The sequence below is a fragment of the Hemibagrus wyckioides genome, linkage group LG01, assembly GCF_019097595.1.
Source record: "Hemibagrus wyckioides isolate EC202008001 linkage group LG01, SWU_Hwy_1.0, whole genome shotgun sequence".
NCBI classification, from domain to species: Eukaryota; Metazoa; Chordata; class Actinopteri; order Siluriformes; family Bagridae; genus Hemibagrus; species Hemibagrus wyckioides.
In genome coordinates, this window is record NC_080710.1 from 2048606 (window position 1) to 2072891 (window position 24286).

General features: G+C 44.8%; 1 protein-coding gene across 2 annotated transcripts in view; it reads left to right on the top strand.

Moving 5' to 3' along the window:
- Positions 1-24286, top strand: part of cdkal1 (CDK5 regulatory subunit associated protein 1-like 1) — a 240396-nt gene that overhangs the window by 173822 nt on the left and 42288 nt on the right. For both annotated transcript variants that reach the window (XM_058389915.1, XM_058389925.1), the window contains 2 exons: positions 12828-13008; positions 21398-21460. In XM_058389915.1, coding sequence (XP_058245898.1) covers positions 12828-13008; positions 21398-21460 — 244 coding nt within the window. The remainder of the gene's footprint in view (positions 1-12827; positions 13009-21397; positions 21461-24286) is intronic.

Genomic DNA, 24286 nt, shown 5'->3' on the forward strand with positions numbered 1-24286 from the left:
GTCTCAGTGAAGGTGGCGTGGCCTGTGTGCTTCAGTCTCAGTGAAGGAGGCGTGGTCTGTGTGCTTCAGTCTCAGTGAAGGAGGCGTAGCCTCTGTGCTTCCGTCTCAGTGAAGGAGGCGTAGCCTCTGTGCTTCAGTCTCATTGAAGGAGGCGTGGCCTCTGTGCTTCAGTCTCAGTGAAGGAGGCTTGTCCTCTGTGCTTCAGTCTCAGTGAAGGAGGCTTGTCCTCTGTGCTTCAGTGTCAATGAAGGAGGCGTGACTTCTATGCTTCACTCTCAGTGAAGGAGGCGTGTCCTCTGTGCTTCAGTCTCAGTGAAGGAGGCGTGGCCTGTGTGCTTCAGTCTCAGTGAAGGAGGCGTGTCCTCTGTGCTTCAGTCTCAGTGAAGGTGGCGTGGCCTGTGTGCTTCAGTCTCAGTGAAGGAGGCGTGTCCTCTGTGCTTCAGTCTCAGTGAAGGTGGCGTGGCCTGTGTGCTTCAGTCTCAGTGAAGGAGGCGTGACTTCTATGCTTCAGTCTCAGTGAAGGAGTTGTGGCCTGTGTGCTTCAGTCTCAGTGAAGGAGGCGTGGCCTGTGTGCTTCAGTCTCAGTGAAGGAGTTGTGGCCTGTGTGCTTCAGTCTCAGTGAAGGAGGCGTGGCCTGTGTGCTTCAGTCTCAGTGAAGGAGGCGTGGTCTGTGTGCTTCAGTCTCAGTGAAGGTGGCGTGGCCTGTGTGCTTCAGTCTCAGTGAAGGTGGCGTGGCCTGTGTGCTTCAGTCTCAGTGAAGGAGGCGTGGCCTGTGTGCTTCAGTCTCAGTGAAGGAGGCGTGGTCTGTGTGCTTCAGTCTCAGTGAAGGAGGCGTAGCCTCTGTGCTTCCGTCTCAGTGAAGGAGGCGTAGCCTCTGTGCTTCAGTCTCATTGAAGGAGGCGTGGCCTCTGTGCTTCAGTCTCAGTGAAGGAGGCTTGTCCTCTGTGCTTCAGTCTCAGTGAAGGAGGCTTGTCCTCTGTGCTTCAGTGTCAATGAAGGAGGCGTGACTTCTATGCTTCACTCTCAGTGAAGGAGGCGTGTCCTCTGTGCTTCAGTCTCAGTGAAGGAGGCGTGGCCTGTGTGCTTCAGTCTCAGTGAAGGAGGCGTGGCCTGTGTGCTTCAGTCTCAGTGAAGGAGGCGTGTCCTCTGTGCTTCAGTCTCAGTGAAGGTGGCGTGGCCTGTGTGCTTCAGTCTCAGTGAAGGAGGCGTGGTCTGTGTGCTTCAGTCTCAGTGAAGGAGGCGTAGCCTCTGTGCTTCAGTCTCATTGAAGGAGGCGTGGCCTCTGTGCTTCAGTCTCAGTGAAGGAGGCTTGTCCTCTGTGCTTCAGTCTCAGTGAAGGAGGCTTGTCCTCTGTGCTTCAGTGTCAATGAAGGAGGCGTGACTTCTATGCTTCACTCTCAGTGAAGGAGGCGTGTCCTCTGTGCTTCAGTCTCAGTGAAGGAGGCGTGGCCTGTGTGCTTCAGTCTCAGTGAAGGAGGCGTGTCCTCTGTGCTTCAGTCTCAGTGAAGGTGGCGTGGCCTGTGTGCTTCAGTCTCAGTGAAGGAGGCGTGGTCTGTGTGCTTCAGTCTCAGTGAAGGAGGCGTAGCCTCTGTGCTTCAGTCTCATTGAAGGAGGCGTGGCCTCTGTGCTTCAGTCTCAGTTAAGGTGGTGTGGTCTGTGTGCTTCAGTCTCAGTGAAGGAGGCGTAGCCTCTGTGCTTCAGTCTCATTGAAGGAGGCGTGTCCTCTGTGCTTCAGTCTCAGTGAAGGTGGCGTGGCCTGTGTGCTTCAGTCTCAGTGAAGGAGGCGTGACTTCTATGCTTCAGTCTCAGTGAAGGAGTTGTGGCCTGTGTGCTTCAGTCTCAGTGAAGGAGGCGTGGCCTGTGTGCTTCAGTCTCAGTGAAGGAGTTGTGGCCTGTGTGCTTCAGTCTCAGTGAAGGAGGCGTGGCCTGTGTGCTTCAGTCTCAGTGAAGGAGGCGTGGTCTGTGTGCTTCAGTCTCAGTGAAGGTGGCGTGGCCTGTGTGCTTCAGTCTCAGTGAAGGAGGCGTGGCCTGTGTGCTTCAGTCTCAGTGAAGGTGGCGTGGCCTGTGTGCTTCAGTCTCAGTGAAGGAGGCGTGGTCTGTGTGCTTCAGTCTCAGTGAAGGAGGCGTAGCCTCTGTGCTTCCGTCTCAGTGAAGGAGGCGTAGCCTCTGTGCTTCAGTCTCATTGAAGGAGGCGTGGCCTCTGTGCTTCAGTCTCAGTGAAGGAGGCTTGTCCTCTGTGCTTCAGTCTCAGTGAAGGAGGCTTGTCCTCTGTGCTTCAGTGTCAATGAAGGAGGCGTGACTTCTATGCTTCACTCTCAGTGAAGGAGGCGTGTCCTCTGTGCTTCAGTCTCAGTGAAGGAGGCGTGGCCTGTGTGCTTCAGTCTCAGTGAAGGAGGCGTGGCCTGTGTGCTTCAGTCTCAGTGAAGGAGGCGTGTCCTCTGTGCTTCAGTCTCAGTGAAGGTGGCGTGGCCTGTGTGCTTCAGTCTCAGTGAAGGAGGCGTGGTCTGTGTGCTTCAGTCTCAGTGAAGGAGGCGTAGCCTCTGTGCTTCAGTCTCATTGAAGGAGGCGTGGCCTCTGTGCTTCAGTCTCAGTGAAGGAGGCTTGTCCTCTGTGCTTCAGTCTCAGTGAAGGAGGCTTGTCCTCTGTGCTTCAGTGTCAATGAAGGAGGCGTGACTTCTATGCTTCACTCTCAGTGAAGGAGGCGTGTCCTCTGTGCTTCAGTCTCAGTGAAGGAGGCGTGGCCTGTGTGCTTCAGTCTCAGTGAAGGAGGCGTGTCCTCTGTGCTTCAGTCTCAGTGAAGGTGGCGTGGCCTGTGTGCTTCAGTCTCAGTGAAGGAGGCGTGGTCTGTGTGCTTCAGTCTCAGTGAAGGAGGCGTAGCCTCTGTGCTTCAGTCTCATTGAAGGAGGCGTGGCCTCTGTGCTTCAGTCTCAGTTAAGGTGGTGTGGTCTGTGTGCTTCAGTCTCAGTGAAGGTGGCGTGGCCTGTGTGCTTCAGTCTCAGTGAAGGAGGCGTGTCCTGTGTGCTTCAGTCTCAGTGAAGGAGGCGTGGTCTGTGTGCTTCAGTCTCAGTGAAGGTGGCGTGGCCTGTGTGCTTCAGTCTCAGTGAAGGAGGCGTGGTCTGTGTGCTTCAGTCTCAGTGAAGGAGGCGTGACTTCTATGCTTCACTCTCAGTGAAGGAGGCGTGGTCTGTGTGCTTCAGTCTCAGTGAAGGAGGCGTGGCCTGTGTGCTTCAGTCTCAGTGAAGGAGGCGTGGTCTGTGTGCTTCAGTCTCAGTGAAGGAGGCGTGGCCTGTGTGCTTCAGTCTCAGTGAAGGAGGCGTGGTCTGTGTGCTTCAGTCTCAGTGAAGGAGGCGTGGCTTCTATGCTTCAGTCTCAGTGAAGGAGTTGTGGCCTGTGTGCTTCATTGTCAATGAAGGAGGTGTGGTCTGTGTGCTTCAGTGTCAATGAAGGAGGTGGGGCCTCTACACTTCAGTCTCAGTAAAGGAGGCGTGATCTGTGTGCTTCAGTCTCAGTGAAGGAGGCGTGTCCTCTGTCACTGTCAGTTTAACAAAGTATCCACTTGTTTTGTGTCTGTCCCTGAAAAGAGGGGCGTGTCTTATTTGTGTGTGGCCTCTAGACTTGTCAGTCTTAGTGAAGCAGGTGCAGTCTTTGCTTCTGGTCAGTCCCAGAAAAAGGGTGTGGCTTCTTTGCTTCAATCCCATTGGAGGAGGCATGTGAATGCCAGGAGGATTAAAATCTGATGATTTTTCTGAAACTAAAATGCATCACAGATTAGATTTTATACAGCGGCTCGTTGGTCACGTACAACTCGGACGAAGAAATACGAATTACGTAGAGTCTTGAAAAAAGTACGAATTTATTTCTGTTAAAGTGAGCATGTTGATGAAGCTCAGTTCCGTTTGTGTTTTTGTCTGGGCAGTAAAGCTGTCCGTGTTTATTTCTCTTAACACGGCTGGTAAGTGGTGAAACGAGCCTTTGCTGAATTCCTACAGCTCCACACAAGGCCCCACGGGTTCGCCTGGTAATCAGGTTTTCTAATCAGAGCAGCAAGCTCCCTTGGCCTGTGATCAGGTCGGGGCGTACGAGTGGGCAGCTTTTGTTGGCCGTAATGAGAAATAAATCATTCAGTTTAATCTGCGAAACGTTCTGCTTATGGCTTTTTAAGTCAGTTTGATGGAGAGAGAGAGAGAGAGAGAGAGAGAGAGATGCTCAGATTAAGAGAGAGTAAAGAGATTCAATGCATGCAGCTCTAATCGAGGATGTAGATTTTCTTTCTGAAACCCTACATCTCTCAGAGACGATGTCTGCATATTTAAGACTCAATCAAAGCGCTGGAAGTCTCCGGTTCCACGTACAGAAGACGGGATGAATTCATGCGGGTTTTCTCCTCCTTCCTGCCGCTAAACTCAGGGAAATATATATATTTACATATATATTTGTATTAAAAAAAAGATATATTTGATCATCTTCTTTTCCACTTTGATGAAATTCTTGTCCTGAATTTTTTTACTGTCATGAGAGGAAAAGCTGCAGGTTTTCATCCCCGAGCTGTTTGAGGAATTTGGAAAAGAAATATACAGTAACGGGAGAAATTTGGGAATCACTCAAACGCACGTGATGTTCACTTTGAAGTGGATCCCTCAGAAAAGAGACGTGACCAACATGAAAAAATAAACATCCTCCCTCCATCCAGCTCCGTTTTTTTACTTTTTCTCTTCACACTGGGTCCAAAAGCCTGGCTGTGTTTATTTCTTCATCTGGGGAAAGTTTTTATCTTGTAAATGTGACATGATGTATTAATGAGGGTTTTTACCTGGAGAAATGAAGACAGGGATATGATTTTAAAACACATCATGGACTGATTGTTTCAGTTGTGGCGCTGCAGGTTTGTGGACTCGTATGAACCAGCTGTGGCTGGAGGATGTGATGAAAAGAACAAACTGCTCACACAGCTCCATGATGGAGACCTGACGGTCAGCAGCTCAGCTAATTGAAAGCTAATGGGGCGATCCGGCCAGGTCGTACCATTCTGAGGCGGTAATTGTCCCAGGGCTGAGGCTAATGGAGCGTGCGTTGTGAGAATGAAACCGAAGCTCCGGGGCTTTTTATAGAGAGATCATAGCTACAGTGATTACAGGATCTGTGGCACGGGTTCACTGAGGATGTCACTCACACAGAGCTGAGACTGATCTGGAAAACCGACACGGAACTGGTACTGATCCTGAAAACCGACACGGAGCTGAGATTGATCTGGAAAACTGACAGGGAGCTGTTGCTGATCCAGAAAACCCAACACAGACCTGAGACTGATCCGGAAAACTGACACGGAGCTGTTACTGATCTGGATAACCAACACAGAGCTGAGAATGATCCAGAAAACTGACACAGAGCTAGGACTGATCCGGAAAAACGACACAGACCTGGGACTGATCCGGAAAAACGACACGGACCTGGGACTGACCCGGAAAAACGACACTGACCTGGGACTGATCCGGAAAAAAGACACTGACCTGGGACTGATCCAGAAAAACGACACAGACCTGGGACTGATCCGGAAAAACGACACAGACCTGGGACTGATCCGGAAAAACGACACAGACCTGGGACTGATCCGGAAAAACGACACAGACCTGGGACTGATCCGGAAAAACGACACTGACCTGGGACTGATCCGGAAAAACGACACTGACCTGGGACTGATCCGGAAAACCCACTGTGTAGAGAACTGTGTGTTGAAGTCAGTGTACAAGCACACACACGCACGCTTGTGTGAGTTGTTAAGGTGTGAGGCAGGTAATGTGTCACTCGATATGATGCTTTAATTAGCGAGTGTGTCCTGCCTGGGAGGAAGGAAAGAAACCTCACACACTCATCTCTTTAATTTAATGATAATCCATGCAGTCACACACACACACACACTGAGTCTCCGCACCACGTGGAGTGTATTTGAGGGGTCACTGGGTGCATTTTCTTTTGCTCTTTCTTCTCCTCTCTTCCTTTAATCCCTGAGTCCAAACATGCCCATAGTCTGATGCTACACACACACACAAATGTATAGGGAAAGAAATGTAATTTAAACACATCTGTTTTAATATGCGTCTGAAGCCATAACAGCAGTTTCATCCCCAAAGTCCCAGCAGGTGTGTGTGTCAGTAAGAATGCACACACATGCATAATTACAATATTTTATTGTTTCTGGCGTTGCATCCTGATGTTATGATGATGACAGGATTACAAAGTTTCCAGGAGAATGATGTGGAAAGGTTGGGGTGTGTGTGTGTGTGTGTGTTTCCTGTTACCTTGTACAATAGTACATACAATATTGTCTGTCTGTCTGTCTGCACTTGTATCAGTCTAAATGTGGTCAGATGATCAGGTCCTGCAGTGTGTGATGTCTTCATTCCTCATGGTCAGTGGTCAGTAAACTGCAGTGTGTTCAGTGTGTCTATGTATCTCTCTCTCTCTCTCGCTCTCGCTCTGGTTTCTCTCTCTCTCTCTCTCTCGCTCTGGTCTCTCTCTCTCTCTGGTCTCTCTGTCTCTGTTTTTTGCTGACACAACACATTCTTTTAAACGGTGGTGCAATAAACAACCACCACAAGCTTCTTTCCAAAGACGTATTTAGTGTAACGCTACTGCCATGGTAACACAGTTCTTATTATTTACAGCTGATTATTTGAGATGTGACTTTCTTTGTGCTAGCTCAGGTTACTGTAAACTGTCCATATTAATACATTTAGTTATACAGCATGTCTCCACAACCTAAAAAAAGATTCTCTAAACCCGTGTCCGTGTTATGCTAACGTGTCCTTCAACGTCTGGTGCGATAGGTGTGCATAACCAGACCAGACGTTGGATCAATTCTCAGCCGTCGCGAGGTCAGTAAATGTCCATATCATGCGATCATCCTGGTTCTCCTGTCCTTGAAAGACCTGGAGTTAATCTCTTCATGGCATTTGATAGCTCATTACTGCAGGGGTAGGACAGCAGGAATGACGCACGCTGGCTGCCATATTGAGTGGAGCGTGGGTGGAATGTCAGAGGTAAAGGTGAACTTTACATACTGCCGAACTTCATCACGTCGCTCTCCTTCTCCTCCTCCGGTACTCTCCTTCTCTTGTGATGATACAGAAACACTGTTGCTCAGTTTTCTGTGTGTAGGAGCTGGAACACTGATTCATTCAACACTAAAACTGTAAAGTTGTGTGTAGCGAGTAACAAGATACTTCAGTAGACTTTTTATTTAAGTAAAAGTAGCCCACACATACATTACTGCAGAGTAAAATTCTTTCTGTTCTTGGAAGGTTGGGGTCAGAGCACAGGGTCAGCCGTGATGCAGTGCCCCTGGAGCAGGTGGGGAGTTGAGGGCCTTGCTCAAGAGCCCAACGGTGGCAGCTTGGTGGTGCTGGGGCTTGAAGTAGTTGAACTTGTAGGATGTTTTTACCCGGAATGTTACAACCACATCAGGATAAAACTTACAGTACAATGAAATTCTCAAATTTAGAATCAATATACAAACCTAACGACTCTGATCTGATCTGGCCGAAGAATACAGATTGAGTTCTCGAACTTCCAGCCACTTTGGCACGACAGAAAAGGCTTGATAGTCGGCTGGAGTGTGTTAATTGCCTCTTTCACCTCGAGTCGTTGTGGCTTGCCACTTGTCACTCTGTTTTTGCGACGTCTGAAACAACCCTTGAGCACATTCATTACAGGCTTACCGAATGAAAAAGACAAAAAACACCTCACTCGCTAAAAAAAAAAAAAGCTGTTGAGAGCGCGAGACTCTGGAGTAACAGATCCTCTTGGAAGGTAATAAGGTGTCAACGCTCCTCAAAGTGAAGCCGTGCATCTCAGGGAGTACGGTCCTCCAGACGAGAGACTTCTCCTGATACAAAAGACCATCAAGGCCAGTAATTATCTCCTCAGAGACAAGACCGGACCCCTCGTTGGTAACAGAATCCATCACTATCTGTTCATCCTTTACATTATTATGTTTTATTAGTGACAGTGTCTCACTTAATTCTTTTTCTATCACCTATATATATATATATATATATATATGTGTGTATATATATAACAATAATCTGACCTGGAAGTGATGAACTGGTGAAATTGAAGGTTCTGTCACTGTTAGTAAAACAGGAAGTGAAATCAATATTATAATAATCAATCAATAGAAACAAATGCTTTAGTGGCATGTAGAACTGATACACGAGCCAGTATTGAGACCGCCATCATCTCTTGCTTGTTCATTAAGGATCTAAACATTGTAAAGACCATCAGACCCTGATATTTTACCTATTTAAGAATGACTCGTCCATCCACTGCTGATCAGACGATTTAAGATCGTTGTGAGGAACAGTGTGATTCGGTTTCTTCTGCTACCTCAACTTCTGTATCGTCTCTAGAGGTTTCAGTGTACAGAAGACCTTTCTCTTTAGATCTTCAAATGTTGACCAAACCTCAGCATTTCAGAATCCCATCATCTCACCATCCTTTCTGTTAATTCCACCTTCATCATTTTCCTCAAGTCACATACGTGTGTCATATAAACACTCTCCTCCAGTGGATCTCACACCCTGTTCATTCCCCACGGACCCTTCCGGATAATTTGATTCAGACAAAGATTTTTTTTTTTTTTTTTATCTAAGCTTTCTTCTTCCTTACCCACACTTGCCAATGTAATTCTAAGCTTGCCGAGTTCCGTCGGATTTTAATTAAAAGGATTTAGGCTCGGCTGTGAATCCATCTCGAGCAAATGTGAGCGCGGGTCGGAGTAAAGTGTAAATGGGAATGGGAGATTTTAGTTCACTTGCAAATGTGATAGCTCTTAAATCCTGTTTCATTTCAACTCACGTTCCTTCTTCACACAGAAGACACAAAGTTTCAGGTTGACCCTCTTTTTACTTCCTCTGACCTTTTGACCTTTACATATGTTGAAAAGAGTGTGCTAGTGTCCTAAAATGCATATCCTCATGACCTACCCACCCCTTTTCCTGGACCACATGTTATTGCGGGCTGCCAGGTCTGCATCCTTGGCTTTACTGAGAAAAAAATGCTGAAGAAGTAAACCTAAAATGATCAAGAAAAGCGTGAAAGCTGTAGAAGCACCTTTGGTCCGTTGTTTGGTTGTACTAGCTTCTCATCCGTGAGCCACGTGCCCACTTGAATTCTTCACTCCATGGTGAGCGAGATTGATCCCATGCAAAACCACTCAGAGCAGGATGCTGTCGGGTGAGTCGCCCCTTCCATCAAGCCCAATTCCTGAGAACATGGTAGAGTTTTTCAGGCAGGTATCCACGGGGGATGCCCTAGCTGGAGTTCATTAGCGGATGAAATAGAGCTGCCCACTCGTCCTTCTCTTTGATAAGTGTTCTCTCCTGCTCATTTTCTCATCCGGAGCACTGTCAATAACACTGTAACACTGTGAGAGGACAGCATGGTGTATTTTCACACCTTCGGCACAAGTAAAGGAAGATAAGCGCCTGTAATGAGGAAGGTGTCATGGTGGACATGGTGGCTGGACATCACCTGATTCGGAGGCCCAGGGGAGCAAGAGTCCGGTATATTCAGAACGATCCAGGCTTGCTTCCTCCTCTCTAAGGTGTAATTAGAGCCGGTTGCGTAAACAAAAGCCAAGCGTTGTCTGTGGAGTTAGAGATTGCTGCTTGACAGATGGAGCTGGAACCGTCAGGTGACGCTCTCACAGCGATGCATGAATCAGTGTGAACCTTCTCTTTCTCCACCATCATGCAGAGGGGGCAGAAATCAGTCTCAGAGGATCTGCCAGTTTGATCACCTGGCAGCTGAGAAGAGTTGTTAGTTGTGCATGAGGAAAGAATTTGTCACGGCAGTTTGTTTCCTTTAACTGATGGTTTAGAGGTTAGGCTTTTGGACATCCATGATAAAAACACGTCACAGATCTCAGACTTAACTCACTATCCAACTCACACATCCAGCAGGGGAAATGGTAGTGGGATGAAGCGGAGGTACTGATAACACGTGGAAGTAGATCGTTCTGCCAACTATTTCCTTTCTTGTTTGTTTTTCTTTTTCATCTCTTTATAGTTACATTTAATGTTCTTACTTACATTATAGTAGTTATAAACACACCCTTTCCCTCTTTCCCTTACATACCTTTCTCTTTTCTGAATGTTAAATAAACATCTCCTTACAGAGAACTTCATCTTACCAACAATTACATGTGCATTTTCTATCCTCAGTAAATTCATGTCTCTTTGAATGAGCTAGTCAATATAAACAGTAAGCCACATGATAACATAGTGTTCAAGCTCCTGTTAGAGATTGTAAATATTTTAAGCTCTGGTTTTATCAGGCAGATTCAGAGCTTTGGGCTGTAGTTACATGTAGCGTGGACTGAGCGAGGGAAGAGATGCTGCTCTCTGTAATAACGGTTAAACTGGCCGTATTATGGTGCATCCAAAAAGCCAGGCAATCACGGCTGACAAGCCAGCGGTGCATTAAAGAGTCTTCCATCTGCCAGACTCGAGGAGATGAGCTGCCAGGTCTATCATTTTTGATTAGCACTTTTTTTTCCACCCTCTCTTCAGTCCTTTCTTCACGAGAGGTCTGAAGAGGTGGAGAGAAGGTAATGGATTCGAGTGAGAGAGCATGGCTCGCCTTCGCTCTCTATCACGTCTTTTTTTCGCCTCACTGTGATGAGCTATAGATTCCTTTCCTCTTGAGAGAGCAAGACGCAAGAACTCGGATGCACCTGCTTTTCTCCGATGCGTCGATGTGGCTGGCAGTCATCCTGTGGCCTGTCGTGTTTTTCATGAGCTCATTTGTTAGCCGAGTTCCTCAGATTCCTGCATGGATCCAGCTGTAAGAAAAAGCAACAACAAAACAAATCACCACCAAAGCATAATGCGAGAAGTCTGTTTCACTCCAGCTGATGGCTTTCTTGTATACCACACTCTCCACATGTTCCTGACATGTTTTTCGCTTATATGACATCTGCTATTAGATATTCTTCTCCATTATACGCCGTATACCCATTATCACCAGAGACTAACGTCTTAGCGTAGCCCAACTCAGGCTTGGAGCTCAATCTAACGAGGCACGGTGAATATTATCCATCCAGCACTGAGCCTCTACGGACAGCTTGCCTCACTAATTGGTCTCAGGACATTCCCGCATGCCTCATTGTGTTGGAAATAGCACAACCTTTAAGAAGTGTTTGCCGAGTGGCCCTGACCACACTTACTCGAATGGCCATCACTAATGGCATGTGCATTAGCCTCTGTCTTTTTTCCCCATTGTTCTAACATTTTAAAAATCTTTTTAGAGAGTCCAGATAATAAGCAAATAGCTGGGATTATGTGAACGTTATGTTTATGGATGTGGAAGAAATCGATGGAGAAATGGAACCCTGCCTTGCTTTGCCATGTTTTCCAACAAACTCTTCAGTCGTTGTATTCTCCTGCTGGATCCAACATCCACACTTTCTTTTAAATCCCAATAATGTCTGCTATGTCCACAGGAAGTAGAGATCTGAGTGCTGGAAATTTTGAACCGTACACCAATCTGTCCAATTACCTTAAGGACTTTTTCTGCCAGAAGAGGTCAAGGATTCCTAACTGCTCAAGGATGCTCTGGAATATAATAACGCTGCCTGAAAGTATGGATGTATCAATAGGTCAGAGGTTATCTGTGGGGAAACGTGCAGCTAAGACTAACATGATTAAGAATGAACATAAGCCAGTGCCATGGAAAGGCATGCATGAATGCACGAGCGCAGGCAGGACGGAGAGAAGGGTGTTATGGGAAATCATCAGATACACAGACAATTTCATTTCGTTGATCCATCCTTTAAATTATCCAGAATTTATGCTAATCTGTTTCTTTTTCCTGGCGAACAGGAAGAACTGAAGCAGAGCATGAAAATCCGAAGACATTCTGTATGAAATTTGAAACATGGTCTGAATATCCTGAGGGTTAATTGGCAATGTATACTTAAGAATTTACAGAAGATGCACTCAATATTACAGAATAGACTTTTAGAACACGGCACCACCAGGGTTCCTTGTATGGCTAAGCGTTCTAGCCAACTTGTTACTGAGCTTAAAACGATCCGCTGTGTGTGTTCCCGGGTCTGCAGGCATCTTTACACAAAATGTAAATGTAACTCACAAGGCCGCGACATTTCGCTCTCACAGAGACAACAAGCGGCGTCGATGAGCTAATAAATGCTTAAAGGGCGCAGACACATTGACTGCTGGCTGACTTTTCTCCTGCAGCATAAATTACCTCAGTCTTTGTTGATCGTTCTCCATGCAGCGGGCCTCGGAGTTGGTTTCCTTTCCCGTAGGTCGATGATCGATAATAATAGGATACATGCAAAAGGAAATCGTTGAACCGATTCCTCAGCAGAGAGCCTAATTTAATCAGCCTGGACGCGGCCAGTCGATGGATGTTGAGGCTGGTAATAAGGTTCTAGAGTGGAGAACGGTCCCCATGAGACCTCGCAGTGGTGGAATACATCCCCTGCTCTCTTTCTCATGCACTTTTAAATGCTCCTCTCCTGGTACGCTGATGATCTCAGGCTATACGAACTTCGGTTTCTAGCGTGTTTCTGATGAAGGGTCATAGGGGTTGTACCTCTAAAAGATTCCAAGAAAAAAGAATAGAAGAGTATTTGTCTGGCTGTTTAAGAAGCAAGATTTTTTTCTGAGCCATGATCCAGCATCGTTACAGCAAAATGTTAATCAATGATATCTGTGATTTAACTTTTTATCCGTACATTTAGTGGCATTGTGTCTTACAATATTCTGCTTTATACTGAGTTTCAATGGGTCTGTTTCTTGCAGGGTTCCTGGCATCACCATCGCCACCGACATCATCTGTGGCTTTCCAGGTGAGACAGATGAGGACTTTCAGCAGACAATGGAGCTCGTGAGAAAGTACCGCTTCCCGAGTCTCTTCATCAACCAGTTCTACCCCCGTCCCGGAACTCCGGCCGCCAAGATGGAGCAGGTTCCGGCTCATGTGGTGAGTGTTGCGGTTCTAAAACATGTTTACTGTTTTTTTTTGTTAAACCTGGGACAGTACGTGACATTCTAGATAAGATGTAGGGCATCACTTCCCATGCAGAGCGTTTTTCGGTATACATAAATATGTCTTTGGGTCTCTGGATGTAAAATTGATTCAGCGATAATTTTGCAGACAAGATTTAGAAGTTTCCTCATCACTTAATAGCCGCAAAAAAACACCATGTGTATGGCTGGGCTTTAAACGAATTTAAACGCTTTCTTCATCTGTTTGATTTTCTTGGGATTGCCATGGCAAATATAAACATTACCCTGTTCCAGAGAATTCCCACTGTAGGATTAAGGGTATTCCTCCTCTCTGGCAGACAGTCAGGTATAGGCTCCACGGCAGGCCCCATTCATCGCTTTGGTGTTTGTTTTCTCAGGATTTACCAACCAGCCAAGTGGCACACTTACTTATCCAAACAGAGTGTCAGTGGTGATGGACAAACCTGCCAGTCTCACACTAAGAGACTCCACCCACAGAGTGTCTGAAGCCTTTACAATCATAAAGGCTGTGAGCTGATTGGCCGGGCCACATTTCCATCTGTATGCATTGGTTCTTAATGCAAAAAAAAAAGAAGATAGTCGTTTATTGGATAAAATTCTGTGTATGATTCTATTGAGCAGTAATTCCAGGCACTCTAGCAACAATTAGACAAGAAATGATTTGTTTACCAAAACAAATTTGTTCCTAATGAAGTAAAAACACATTATTTTAAAATAAAGTTTAAATGAATAGTTCTTGCATTCTCCGCTTTCTCATGAATGATAGAAATATTTTGGATTATCGTTTAATAAATTATTTCAGTAACTGAAGGAATAAACCAGCTGTCTGGACCGCTTCTGGAGCGTCAGTCCGTGTTCAGAACGTGAGAACCCACGTGGACAGGCGTGTATCCACTCAGCAACGTGCCCGGACTCATACAGGGCCACGGCTTGATGTTGACTCTGAAACACCCTTGAAGAGTGTATTTTAACTTCACTAAGCCTCATGATGGGATTTTATTTTCCACAAACAACCGAGAACTAAGACTGAGTCATCAAAGCCATGGAACATGCTCCAGTTCTGTCAAAAACGGACGTGAACCATCTTGCGCTCTTAAGTGGTCCCTTTTTTTTAAGCGATTAGCAGCTTCAAAGAAAGCTCACGTGTTGGAGCGTTATTGAATTCAGAATGATTAATTCTCTTTACTCCATACTTTACCTCCCTCCTCTTCCCTCTCCTTCACTCTAGTTCACACATCATTTAAACTAAAGAATCATTTAAAAAACTTCTAAATGTATTCATGAAAAAATCAACAATTCAGTGAAAGGTCATTATGTCATTGTGTGTAGCATTACAAAGCATGTTTACTCTCCCAGCTTTACGTTTCAAGGCGTTCATTGATTTGTCAAGTTGAGAAACCATATCACCTTCAGCCATCGTTCTTTTTAAACCTTTCTCAGCCTCTGGAGCGCTGTCTTTGCGATTCGTCGTCAGTGGATCTTTATCTGAGACCGTGTCCTTCTTCCCCTCTGAGACCATCCATGATCAGAAGGTCTGCGTGCTTTTAATGGACTGCTTCGTATCTGATTCCTTCTCCTCCCGCTCGGGGATCCTGATCAATCTGCACAATCCGAGTACAAGCCTTGGAGATCCCACACACACTGTTAGTGGGAGGAAATATCTTACTTTATGTCTTAACTCTGCAGCAGGTTTATGTGATCGATGGTCCACACACATGGATCAGAAAACTTAATAGTTATGGAAGGAGTCTCCAGTGCTAGAGCTTTCTAACAGACCGAGATAAAACTGGACTGAGGAAATATCTATGGCACTACCACCACCACCGTGCTTCACAGGTGGTCTGTACTCTGTTTAAAGATTTCCAGCACATTAGTGAAGGTTTCTCAAACACTTTCTCAGAGCCCTCCATCATGCAGTCCAATCTCTCTTCTGTTAAACCTGTTCTACACCAGACTTTTTTATGTTTTGATTTAATTTTAATCTGTAGTTTGAAGGGTTTTTTTGTTCCATGTCCCTTTAAATCAGTAGCAGGTGTAAAGTGTGCTGTTCCTCCTCGCTCTTCTTTTATCCATTTCTCTTTAGTGTTCATTAATATTCTGCCAACATTTTCACATTTCCTTTTTAGCTTTTCAAAGTTCATTCACCTTTAAGAATTTCAGTGTAGAAATACTTGTTTCAGGTGTAATAGCCTTCATTTAGTGGCGTTTCAGGCTTTTCTCTCTGCGTTATTCGGGGAAATCAGCTACTTTGTGGTATAATGAGTGCTCACGGTGACGAGGGTAGGAAATGGATCCTCTACAGCAGGTCAGTATAATTACCCTCATTACAGTTGAATAGCAAAGGTGGCGGCTTTGTTTCAGATTTGCCTGGAATAATTGCATCTCATAAAAAAGGTTGTTGGTGATTTTTGCCGTCACTTTTCAGCAATGGCATCTCTGATTTCTAGGCGTGATGAAGATGTTCTGCTAGCTTCTTCCCACCACACAGGACATACAAGTCTCAGCGATGTTGTTGTTGATACGCCTACGATCATTAACTGTGAGCTCCGGTAGTTAATTCCAACAAAAAAAAGTGTTTAGGGAGTGTACAAAAAGGTGCACATCTCTCTACCAGACCCTTTAACAAAGGGTTTGGCTCCTAGCAGAGCTGTAGGGGGTGGGACTGAGAGTGTGTCACATTAATAATTCCTCCAAGCGGTAATGACTTCCTGGCTCGCACAAGAGACCACAGGGGGCTAAGGGAAACGACAGCCAGACTCTCAGCTCGGCCCATTCTGGCACTCACCACGTTTAGGCCATCTCATCTACAGGGCTCGTCCACTTCCTGATGATAAATTACTCGGCTCTCATAACGATTACCATGTCTCATTATCATTGGACGGATGCTCTGAATCGTGAAGTTCTGGGATGCAGATGGAGAACCACCCCCCCCCCACCACCACCACCACCTCACACACACACACACACACACACACACACACACACACACACCACCACCACCACCACCACCACCTCACACACACACACACACACACACACCACCACCACCACCAAAAAAAAAAAAAAAGCACTGGCATAATTAGTCCCACGTGTCGGAAAAGGGTTAGCGGAGATAAATTGGGTTGATATCCTGGAATGTTGGTCTTACCAGGAGGACAGGTGTTTACCCTGACAGCTCGTCGCCTTCGCCCATGCTGTCTTTAACCAGGGGAAATTAAACAAGCAGCACCAAGTAGGACTGGAGCCGTTGCTGAGGGGCGCCGCTTTTTCCTGAACGCGTTGGTGGAATAGATCAGTGAGGAATACTCAACATGTGGAAACAAAATAATTATAACACTGAGACAGAAGGGCGAGGCCTTCAGGCAAGCACAGCAGCCTAGGATGAGGTCAAGTGTAAAGAAAAACAACATCTTTACCCAATACATCTGACAATTCCCATCAGCTTGTTTTTTTTCCCTCAACGATTTTCTTTTCCTTAGTTATTTACTGTACTTCTTTTTAGGCGCCATCATATGCCATGATTTGAGCCTTTTCTATTTTAGACACTCATGTCTAATGGGCCGTCGCTGAGATTAATTGCTTTCACTGCTCAGTGTTTCTAGCATGGTTGTAAGATATTTTATTATCTCTGCACCGTGCTGGCTAATCATTTGTTTGTGGATTAGGTTCTTAGCAAGGTCTTGTTTGTCCAAATCTTCAAAAGAATTTTATCTTTTCTGTGGATTCACGCCAAGCCCTGGGTTCCTCGCCGGCCCTCTCTTCGTGCTGGTGAGTGTGTCGAGGATTACGTATGATGCTTGTTTAAATTTGCTGGATGGAGCGCAGCGCATCGCCGAAATGCTTCACGCGGTGAAGACGTGACTTCGGTCCATTTCATTTAGAACTCTGAGCAGTAGTAGGAGAATTATAATGAACTTTAACAGGAACAAAAGAAGAATAGGTTTATGTTCAAGATTCCCTTGTCCTGGTTCAGTCTTGTCCTTGAAATAAATGCAGATGTCTCTCTCGCCATTGTTCTAAGGCAGCATTTGTTTAAGTAAATTACATTTATTTCATGTTACCATTTACATGCGCGCACCATTATCTTCTGATTAAATTCTCCAGCTTTAAAGGTTTCGTTAGAAACGCTAAGGTTACACAGCCATGATGTTTCTGTCGTACATCATTAAATCTGTTCTTGCTGCGTGAATAGAACATGGAACATGAAGTGGCATCTACTTGACCTTCCTTTGGCCCCTCCTAGTAGTGCTTAAAGTTGAGAAATGCATAAAATTATTTTGCATTTCATTATTTTTTTTATATCGTGCTTTGACAGTGTTGCTCTAATTTACGAAATCAAGGTCATGAAATCATCATTTGTGCAGCAGATTTTTTTTTTTTTTTTTTCATCAAGCATTTAATTTGTGATTTGATTTGTCCGGTTAATATAATTACCATATTTTTGTTCAATCAAAAAGACTGACGGTTTGAAGGATAAACTGACCGAGCGCACATCTGTTACTCGCTTTTATCTTTTATTTTTTTAAAGAAATCAGAAATATTAACATTGGCCTTGGATTTGCATTATGTAGCTTTTTGAATGGATTTACAGCCAGAACATAGACCCCTTGACAGCACTCTCATGGTTGTGTTAGTTCTGTCTTTTCATTCAGCATCCAGTGGCAGCTTGTTGGTCTAAAAAAGACCAGTGTGCCACTCGTTAATTGCCCAGATATACCTCACCAACGTCTGCCACTCACGGGGACGTGTCAGAGTCAAGAGCATCATTACACCAGTGTTGATGCTGTACTATCGTGTGTGATGGATAGAGGGAAACGGGGGAGGGTTGTCATGAAATAACATCATTTGCATCTTCATAGAGGAGCTAATGATACACAGGAAGCCTAGAGCGAAAAACGTGGGATCACGTGACCCTGGCCGTGATTATGAGTGCCTGTTCTCTGCCCTGTGCCATTGTCAGGGCTGTCAGTCAAATAGTTCATTCTTTTATTATTGCTGCAACCATTTTGGGGGGTACGGGTGGCAGGGGTGGTTGGGGGGGTGTGCCTTTATTTGCCACCTGATGGGGCATCATGTTTGCTTTCAGAGCGAGTTGTGAGAAAGAGCAGATGGACATCATAGTAGGTGTCATCACTCATCAACAGCGAGGTGGCAGATGTTGTACGGTTTATGCTCTGATTTTTTTTCCCCCACAAACTAACCAGCTCCTACATCCTGATTCACAGTGTCATTAGCATACACTCTGGAATAGAGGTGCTGTTAGGTAGTCGTGGTGTTCTTCTAAACCCACACCGTATCATTCACACTACAAACTCTCCTAGATTTATCTCAGAAATGAACAGCACCAGGAACAGGTTTTTTTTTTCAGCCTGAATACTTCTCTCGCCTGCTAGCAACGACATAATGCTTTGATTGTAATAAGAGCCTGAATTGGTCAAGTCATTCAGCGGGAAGGAATGAAGAGCGAAGATGTCATTATCGTGGTATGAAAATTGATATTCCTCAGTCCATTTGTGTTCTGCGTGCTATTACCGCAGGTAGTCGGATCCATTTTGAACTTAATGTGTCCTGAGCCACACCACTCGCTCCTTTCTATCACTCCTGCACTTGGTAATGATGACTAGAACTGAAGGGAAAAATGTTCCTTGGATTATCAGGATGATTTTTCATATTTAATGCACTGCCTCAGATGTAGAGCGATCTTTGCCTTGCCCTCAACACACTAAAGTATTGAATTTCCCAGGGTCACAGGGTTCACCTTTTTCTTTTTGAAGTTCCTGAATATAGAACTGCAACACGAGGAGAACTGAGTGTATTCTCTTTAGACTTCGCTGGCTTGGTCTTGGTTGCCTTAGATCTGCAAGCTTTCTCCAACTTCATCTTTCTCTCGTTTTTTCTCAAATGGCCATAGGGGTTGCATTTGGAATATGGGATGCTCCAGCAAACCGCCCCTCCCCCCGCATCCTGTGTTTTCTCGCCTGCCTTATCCTGGCCTCAATCCTGCTGGGAACTCATTGGCTAAGCTGAAGAAGGGAAACCCAGAGGCTGTGTTCAACCTGATCATCATCCAGCTGGTGTTCTGGTTAGAAGAGAGTAAAAAAAAATCAGTCAGATTATTAGCCAGGGTTGAGTATTTCTTACTGCTGCTCTGGCTATTCCAAGTTGAATTCTCTGCTGCATTCCAGCACCTTCGGCCATCGGATCGCATAGCTAATCAGAGGGGGTATATACAAGAAGATACCATATGGTGAAGTTGCCCGATGTGAATCGTTTGCACTACTCAATTCTAACTCAGTTGAATCTGAGAGATTTCAGATGTAACATTATGAAATGAGGAGCATTTTGATTAGACATCTTATTTGTGTTTTATTAATAAAGGACACGACCTGAGCACACCTCTTCTCACTTAGATGGTCATCCTTCTTGCCCAGATTTTACAAGCCCAGTTTCTTGCCCCTCTTGCCAAGGTAGTTACCTTTCTTGCGCTGATGATGATGATAACCTTTTTCAGCACGATGGTGGTTATCCTCCTTGACCAAGTGGCTGATCGTTTCCGGCTACCTTTCAGGTCTTGATATTAGTTGCCCTTCTTGATCAAAGTCAAAAGTCAAAGTCAAAGAAGCTTTATTGTCACTTCAACCATATATAGCAGATGCAGTACACAGTGAAGTGAAACAAGGTTCCTCCTAGACCAGAGGTGCTACACATAACACAAAGTACAGTGACACAGACAAAAATAGAGCTATAACAGAGATATAAAATTAAACTAAAAAAATTAAATTATACATAAGGTGCAGTCTTTAAGAACTAGACATATAATAGAAGTGCACAGGAAGACAAGACAGTGCAGGCAAACAACATATAGGCCGACTTTGTGCAATGAACAAGACAATGTGCAAAGAATGGTGTATACAGTGATTGCAGATATTAAAGCGACACATGTAAACAGGATTAATATAAATATATATAAATGTAAAGTGGCATGTGCGTGCAAACAGGATAATTTAGTGTGTGTGTGTCTCTGACTATGTCCAGCACAGTTCAGTTCTTTTTTTTTGTGCGTGTGTTATGTGTGTGTGTGTGTGTGTGTCCGTGTCCAGCACAAGTTCAGTTCTCCTCTGAGATCTTGGTTGTACATGTGTGTGTGTGTGCATGTGTCCAGCTCAGCTCAGTTCTCTGTTGAGATGCCTGATCGGTGGTTACCCTTGTTTTTACCCATTCCTTACTATTTTATCCAGGTGTTTACATTGTAAACCCAGTTGTTTACCCCTTTTTGACACATGGCTCCCATAATTCATTTTTGTCCAGGTGATTTACCTTTCCTGCCTGTTGGTTATCCTTCCTGTCATGTTGGTGGTTATTGTCCCTTCCTACCTTGTTAACCTCCATGGCCATGTTATTCCTGTCACCCAAGTGGTTAACCTTTTCACTGGGTGGCTACACTAAATGTCCAAGAGACCCTTCTTATCCAGGTGGCTACTATCTTTGCCCAATTTCCACCCAATTTGGTTGCCCTTCTTACTCTGATGTTGGTTATCGTCATTGTCTACAAGGTTAGCCTCCTTATCCAATTGGTTACCTGAATTGCCCAGGTGGTTGTCCTCCTTGCCCACATGTCAGGTGGCTACCCATCTTGCCCTGTCAGGGATTACCATTCTTGCCCTGGTGATGTTACCCTGCCAGGTTGTTAGGGATGGTGAAGAAAGAACGGCGTGTGTAATATTGCTGAGTGTGTTATTAATAAAAAAGGTTGTTGTACATTTATAGGGAGTCATGAGTTTGTAGATTTTAAGATGTAGGTCTAGTATGGTATACCGGTCAGAGGTTGGGGTTCTGAGTCCTGGACAGTTTTAGGGAGGATTCTGAAGTTTATCCTTGTTCATTGAGAGGTTCTGTTTGGAGCTTTCTGTTGGATCTGTGTGACCTCCATGTTATTGTGTGTTGCTATGCTGGAGCTTTTCTTAGCTATGAAGAAGCACAGTTTCCCTCAACTCACTCGCTGCCTGGTCAATGTTCTAATTAGACTCGCTTATAATGTTCTCTGCCTGCCTTAAGTGATCGCATTAAGTGCCTTCATACATCAGCTCCAGCCCCCGCGTTTGCATTTCATTACAAATTAAGGACATTTGAACCGTTTCGGGGAAGAAAGGCGAGAGGATCAGCAGGCAGAATATTCACATTTATAACCCTTGAGTGTTTCTTTTCTTTTGCTTAGCAATCTGAGTCACTTTCTTTTGTCATTACAGCCTGGTTTCGGGTATGGTCTTAAATAAAAATAATGTGTTTCCTTGTATTCTCACATGCAGTGATCCTTTTACAAATTTTTTTCTCTCTTCTAACAGAAAAAACAAAGAACCAAGGAGCTGTCTGCATTGTTCCACTCATACAACCCTTATGACCATAAGGTAAGAGCTAATGTTGGCCATTAGCAGACCCCTTCATTAAAGCTGACCTTTTCTTTCTGCTCATCTTTAGCGGTGCATTTCTTTGCTCTTAGATTCTTATCTGAGCTTCTTCTCAAGCAAACAACCACAGCACTTCCCCTGCTCTTCTCCGCTGTTAAGGATAATGGCTTTTCCGCCATTCTTCTTGTCAGCCTTGTCAGCGTAATCTCCGGAGAGGAAAAAAAGAGGCCTCTTTTGAACGTAGTTTGGAGAAAAGGAGAGCGAGGGAAGAGAGTGCAGAATGTCACAGTCTTTGGGCATCTGGACAGGAATCAGCGTGAGCTCTGTAGCTCTTGTCTTTTAATGGCATCATTAAAATTTCAGCAGAGCCAAGCTCCTTCAGTTCTCTAAATCTCCCACCCGTAAAAAGAAAAAAAAAATCATTGCTGCCAATAGTGCTGCCGGAGTTCTCCCCTTATCCACTTTTTTTTTTTAAACTAATTACCACCACACAGCATAATCAAGTCCAAATTGAATAACCCATAAAGGCAGGAGGTGAGGTTCTACTGGGAGAAGTTATAGCCTGAGAAAGAACAGGCAAAGTGCTTCAGAGTCAGGAAATGACCCCTTTAACATGATCTTTATCATTGTGACTCCATTCATAATCATAGTCTGATTAAAAAGAAAAAAAAAAGATCAGATCTTAAATATGAAAAGAATTAACAAGCTAGTTTTTTTTATGCTAACACTTTTCCATATGTTTAGAGATTTGGTTCTGGGACTGTTCCTGAAACTGATCAGCAGTTTTTATTGGAAAATGAAATGGTCTCTAAAGTGTTAAACCTTCAGTCGAACGATCCCAAGCCCCGCTCTTAGTGTTCCTGGCTTTAGCAGGTGTGCTAACATGTCCTGTGGACACACTTTGAAAGGGAAGCTTCAGATGTGAGGAAAACGATGTGCCCAGGGGCTTGTAAGGGTTCTGCCTTGTACACTACACCTGAGGAGACACTTAGTAGATAGAGCTTAATAAATATGATATTGCCTTTAGTACGGAAATCTCACACATTTGTACATGCTAATCAAACGGGACTGGTTTCCCAGCACAGAATTAGCTGGAGGTTCTCAGCAGAGTAAAACCACACTCTTTAACCTAATTAGTCTTTCTGGAACAATTCAGATCTTTGCTCATTTAAACAAGATGCTAATGATTCAAGCCTAAGTTCAGATTCATCATCACCTTAGCTACACTAATATGTAATGTAAAAAGTATGCTAGCTAACCGCGCTCAGGCTAACAGCAGCAGCAGGGTTTAGTGTCAGATTTTTTTCACTTCTTTGTTGCAGGTGTTTCCCATTTCCTTTGAATGAGTCCACTTTTTACCTGAACCAGGAGCTAGCCACCTGAGCTGGCCATCCCCCAGTTTTAATAATTATGACATGTATAGCAACAGTAACCAAGTGTGGGTGGGGCTAGGAGGGACTAGTGCTCCTCAAACTCAAATAGAGATCTGCGATTGGTGCTCGGCTATGGAAGAGGTTTTTTTTGAGCACTAATTAACATGAGAGTTAGCATCAGAGTATTGATGTAATGCTAGCATAGATTCAACAAGCTAAAATCGTTCGCAAGTAACAAAAGACATTACAGAGCAGCAGTTCTGCAACTTAAGTTTATTAGGAGCATTTATTTTAAATTGTGTATATTTCTCAGCGAAAAAAAAATCACTTAATCACTTTAAGTCTCTTTTTTTGCCTTTTGTCTATTCCTCAAATTCGTCTTGCTGAGATTAATTAATGCCTCGGCATCACGCTGTTTTTTTAAAAGCCGTCGCTGGAAGGTGCTGCCGTGTCTCAGCGTTAATGAAAGCTAATCAGGCGGGGTTAGCGTGGTGTCACCTCAGTGGCGCTAACCGAACCCTGAAGAGGTTCCGTATTATTTATAGGAAATGTTAGCATGTTTGACGCTGAATTAACAGGTTGTTAAAGGTGTCTGATGTATGACGAGTCTCTGGGCTGTCATCATTAGCGTCATCCCTTTCAGAGCCTGAGGAAGGAGAGCAGCTGAAAGAGAATGATCTGAGGTTCCTCTAGTGAAGAACGTTTGTTTTAAAGGCGTATCGGATGTTGGACGCATCATTCAAACACATTGTCTAATTTTCTCTAAGATAATTAACACACCTGATTCCGAGGCCAAATGGAGCTCCAGAGCTGGACGCTGGCCGCTCTGGCTCGGGTGAGTAATGAGCAAGCTCGGGTTCATTAATCCTTTTCTAATGATGCATGAACTTCCACACTGGCTGCTCCTGATGGTCTGGCATTAAGGCCTCTGATAGAGACGCTCTCCTGCTGAGACCTAGCTCCCTCTGCTTTCAGGCCAGGGGTGAGACACTGCTTCAGGGGTTCACTGCCCTTAAAGGACAAAAAAACACAGGCTCAGGTTACAGCTTTAGCTCTGACTGTTCCAAAGCGCTGACACTGGAGACTCCTTCCAAACAAACATCAACTATTATACACTCTCCATCAACCCTGTCAACCATTACACATGATGTTGCTTTAAAAACAATACCATATTAGAAGAAGTGTGTGAATTTAAACCTGTGATAAGCTGCAATTATGTCCACACCTTCTGACCAATCAGAATCCAGATATCACTTCTGTGGTAGAATAAGAGAAGTTAAATGAGCTGAGTTGCTAATTCCACTTCTTTCTGATGCTGCCTTTGTGTCAGTGAAGTCATTTCGGAAGTATTAGTTACTTTGCATTAGATAGCCGATGGAATGTGAAGTTGATGGTTATCTGTAGCGCGGTGTAGCACAAGCTCCTGCAGCATGGCTTGACTAGTGTAGCGGCG